The 4,464-nt window shown below is 51.6% G+C and overlaps 1 protein-coding gene across 1 annotated transcript; it reads right to left on the bottom strand.

Moving 5' to 3' along the window:
* Window positions 1-1,265: 1,265 nt before the first annotated feature.
* Window positions 1,266-3,705, bottom strand: LOC102937142 (C-C motif chemokine 4-like). The gene is made up of 3 exons (XM_037880702.2): window positions 3,386-3,705; window positions 2,311-2,425; window positions 1,266-1,759 (listed from the first exon to the last, which is right to left on the bottom strand). Exons 1-3 carry the CDS (start codon window positions 3,456-3,458, stop codon window positions 1,672-1,674), a joined length of 276 nt encoding a protein of 91 aa, XP_037736630.1. The 5' UTR covers window positions 3,459-3,705; the 3' UTR covers window positions 1,266-1,671.
* Between the last annotated feature and the right edge of the window lie 759 nt (window positions 3,706-4,464).

Raw genomic sequence — 4,464 nt, 5'->3', positions numbered from 1 at the left:
CCAACTCCCATTGATTTCCTGTTGACTTCAGAACTGCAGAATGGAGCCTTAGTCTGCTCATCATTACCACGTGTAGCCTGGCAGTGCCCCTGGTCGTGCCGTATGCTGCTCCACATGCAGGGAGACACTGCCCCTGCCCTCAAGATCTCAGACTCTCCCCTTGCCCCATTGTCCTGTATCTCTTTAGGCACAAGGCTTGGTACTTTGACGTTTATATTCTCCCTTGCACCTCCCGGTTTTGGGCTCCCTGGAGCTTCTCCCCAGGAGTCAGACATTGCTTCTGGACTGTGGCTGTCCCCCACAGACTTTGCTTTCCCCTCACAATGGGACTGTACATTTGGCTGGGTGCAACACAAATCCACCCAGCAAGGGACTGTCTTAATTGTTCCTGTGCATTGGGGTGACGGGACCCACGGGCAGTCCAAGCCCCCTCCCTTGGGACATTTAAAACTGCATTGGACAAGGCTGCAGGGAATGAAATATAGGGAACAATCCTTCAGTGCCTCCAGGGACGGACTTAATGCCTGACCTACTAGGCATTTTGCAGTGCCTATTTGCTGTATAGTGTTAGTGTGTGTGCACCTGTGTGTGAGTGCAGATGTGTATTTGGAGGCAGTGTGCGTACGCACGTGGCTGTGTCTGGGAGCTGCTGCATCTGTATGCAGGCGTGTCTCTGGGAGTGAATGTGTGCGTACAACCGTGCGTGTGGGGTGCGTCAAGGTCCATCAGTGCATCTTTGTGGGTGAACCTGTGTATGCAGGGCTGGGGGTGCATGTGACTCTGTGGGGGTGTATGGTGGGTTGTGGAGAGCTGGGGAGGTGTAAATAGCTGTGTGTATGTGAGTTGTATTTCTGTTCAGGGATGGGGGCGGGGTGCGTAGAGGTATGCCGCTGAGGAGTGTACTGGTGTATATGTGTGCGTGTGTTTCACAGAAAAAGTGTAACCTGGATTGAAACCCTCCTGTTATTAGTTTTGTGAAACACAACATCTAGCTGATGAAGTTTAAGCAGATTCGTTGAGTTTAAGGCCAGAAGGCCCTACAGATCATTCAGCCTGACCCCCTGTACAGCCCAGGCCGTCACATGAGTGTGTGTGTGCAGGGATGGTGAGGTATGTACGCTGGTATGTTTGTGTGTGGGCACTTGACAGCTCGGTGTTTTCCCGGAGGTGGCTATTTCCTTCCAAGGATGGGTGAGTGTTGGATTTGTGACATGAGTGCTATTCAGGAAAAGTGCCAGAACTCACCTTAAAACAGAACCAAGGGGTTGATATAAAAATATTTATTCTATAAAGGCAGTGTTTCGTTTTCTGCCAAAAACACCCCAGCCACTGCTCAGCGTACAGCAGACACAGCCAGGGCTAAACACCAAATATATTAAACAATCTTCTGCGCGTCTGTGATGTGAAGAGAGCCGGCCCAGCGGCTTGCCCCCACAGTTCACAGCAAGGATTCTATAAATAACATAATTAACAGTATAATTAGTACATTTTTCACTGATCCAGGATTTTAAATAGCTGTACATGACGTTTACAAATTCTTGGTTTTATCAGGGTTTGGGGCAAATTCAGCTCCTGTTCCTTGGCAGAAAATGATGTCGTCACCCTGTCCTTTGAGGATTTACACTCCCACTGCCGGGGGCGGCCCATTGCCCAGTCTGGCCCCCGCTCCGCTCAGTTCAGTTCCAAGTCATTCATGTACTCTCGAACCCAGGATTCACTGGGGTTGGCACAGAGCTCACGGCCCTTCTTCGTGATGAACCTGGGGGGCGGGAAAGAGACGGACAGAGTCAGAGGAAAGGAGGGGATATTTCTCGCAGGTGCCCACCCCTCGCAAGTGTCAGCTGCTTCCTCATCCCTATCAGGTCTGTTCTCGCTCCCTGAAGGAGTCTCCATCAGCCCCTCGTGGTCCCGAGGCTGCCGGGTGGCTGCCTGTTCCACACACTGGTGCCCTCCTGAGATCTTTCCTCTCCCAGCCTCCAGCCTGGCCTCACCTCACGCCATTATGCCTTGAGTGCAGGGCTTAAATTCTCATAGATTATTTCCCTGAGCCCCCCATTCTCCCACCGTGCTGTCCAGCTCGGTACTGTCTGAGCTGCTGCAATGGCCTGTAAGTGTTGGAGCCCCAGCTACGTTCCCCCAGTATCTGCCTGTCCTTCTCTATACCAGGAAACGGAGGCCCCAGCCTGTGTGTTGCCCGGCCGCAGGCGGTCGCTCCAACCCATGTCAGTGCAATATACCGATGTATGAAAAGCAGGGGGGCGCCTCAGCATACCCGCCGCATGTCGCTAGGAGTCTGCCAGTGGCACTTACACTGTTCCCGGCTGGGAGCACATGCTGCTGGTGCTGTAATAATCCTTCACGAAGTTGCGGGGGATCTGCCAGGCTGTGTAGGAGAAGCAGCAGGCAGTCGGGGGGTCAGAGCCAACTGCAAGAGACAGAAATGAGTTCAAACCGGTGTCAGGGAAAACCTTGCCTGGTTCTCCAGAGGAGTCCCATGGGAGAGGTTTGCATTAGCGGGATTTTTAAATTAGTCTGGGATTTCAGTGGTGCCAAGACATGACGATGATTGAGCGTTAGTATGTACGCAGTGATCTGCAGACAGCGAATTATTTACAATCCTCATTTCACAGATGGGATCATTGAGGGACAGAGTGGAGGAGACCTGTCTACAGCCACAGCACAGGGCCCTGGCAGAGTCGGGACCTGAAGTTAGGAAAGGGCTCACAACCCCATGAGCTAATCACTAGCCACACTGCCTCTTTCAGCCTTGCCCAGGGGCTCTCTGAGCCCGCTGAGTTAATCTGCTCTGAGGATGCTCAGTATCTGGCAGGACTGGGTCCTTGGTGCCAGTTTATTCACAGACAGATGCAGCAATGCCAGCTTCTGTCAGCCCACCATGACTTGGACAATCCCTTGGCGGGTGAGCGGAATACCCATGCCCCACTCGGCCCTTGGCCTCTCTGCTAGGCTCATCAGCCAGGGTACCAAATGATGCCCATCGCAAGGGTAGTTTTGGTGATGTGGACCCTTGATCTCTAAGGAGTGAGACCACAGATGCATTTCACCTGGCTCACCAGACAGCCAACAGATGGGCAGGGCTTTTGGTCACGTCCTGTAGAGGCTGCATTTGAACCGGTAACCTAGGGATGGAAGTCCCTAAGCCAGCCAGCCCCTCTCCCACATTGTCTGCGGCGTGCATCTCACTGGAGAGATGTGCCTTTTACCGGAGAGAGACAACTCGCCTGCATCACTCTGAAGCGCCCCAGAAAAGCACAGCAGCGTGACAGCACCAACATGCCATGGCTGGCTAGCGCAGAGCTAATTGGGATCTTCTTCCTTCACTACATGGCCAAAGTGGCTCTGAGAAGACAGACACAGAACTTACTTGGTGCGGAGGAGGCCAGGGAGCAGAAGACAGCGATGAGGAGAACGGTGAGGGCAGCCACTGAGACCTTCATGTTGCTGTCGGGTGGGGAAGAGCTGCAGCAGCTGAGCCAGTGCTTGGACTCCTTCAAACTCTTTGCCGTCTGATGCTGAATCTCTGGGCTCTCACCCTTCTTATAGGAGACTGGAAACCGAAAGGACGGCGAACCCCCAGGAACTGTGGAAATTCCAGCGCATTCAGGAGGTGACGACACGGTGCAATTGTGCTATTTGTGGAAAAGCGAAGCAGTCCCCGCAATGGAGGAAATCCCTGAATAGTTTGTGTGAAGGGCCGAAGGGCCAAGGCCTCAAGTTCTTACTCATCAATTTGATTTCAACATCACAGGGAAAAACTGAAGAAAATGTGTCATTCGTGTTTCTGCAAGCGCGAACTGCAGCGATCTCTCCAGCATGCGGGTTCAAACCTTGGGCAGCATTGGTCAGCGGGAGGGACTGGGCTCGCAGTGGAGCTGTGGGAAAAGTATTTTTAATTCTATTTTTTTTTAAATGAAAAGAAATCGGCTTAAAATTAGATGTAAAATCTAGTTGGGGGGTGGGGCAGAGAAGTGAAATGTTTATTTTCAGACTGGAATGGGTTCAATCCATTGTTTAAAATCAATTCTTATAAAATACCCACCTACTCTATAGATCCATCACTTGTGTTATTTCTAGCATGTGTGGTGTACAATCTAGCTGCCCCACCATGATAGCGGCCCAATCTTGGAAGGTTTGAGCACCCCCAATTCCCATTCCCTTCCCTGGGAGATTAAGGGGCTCGACATCTCACAGCACATGCTCAGCACTTGACCTTATCTTTTAGGAGGGTCAGTGTGTTCCTGTTATCCTTGGGGAATGTTTTTGTACCATCCTTGATATCCGGATGTTCTGGTATCACTTGATATCGGATTTGTTTGAGTGACCACTCTGTGCTTAACGCTAGTTCCCTGCTGCACGTTCCAGAAGACTGCTCTGAAAATTGCCCTGTAAAGCTGCACAGGAGAATGTGAATTCTTTTCCTGGTGGTTCTGACCAAACAGCTTG

The sequence above is a fragment of the Chelonia mydas genome, chromosome 17 (genome assembly GCF_015237465.2).
Source record: "Chelonia mydas isolate rCheMyd1 chromosome 17, rCheMyd1.pri.v2, whole genome shotgun sequence".
NCBI classification, from domain to species: domain Eukaryota; kingdom Metazoa; phylum Chordata; order Testudines; family Cheloniidae; genus Chelonia; species Chelonia mydas.
Note: the sequence above shows the minus strand (reverse complement) of the source record. Positions and strands in the feature narration are given on the sequence as shown.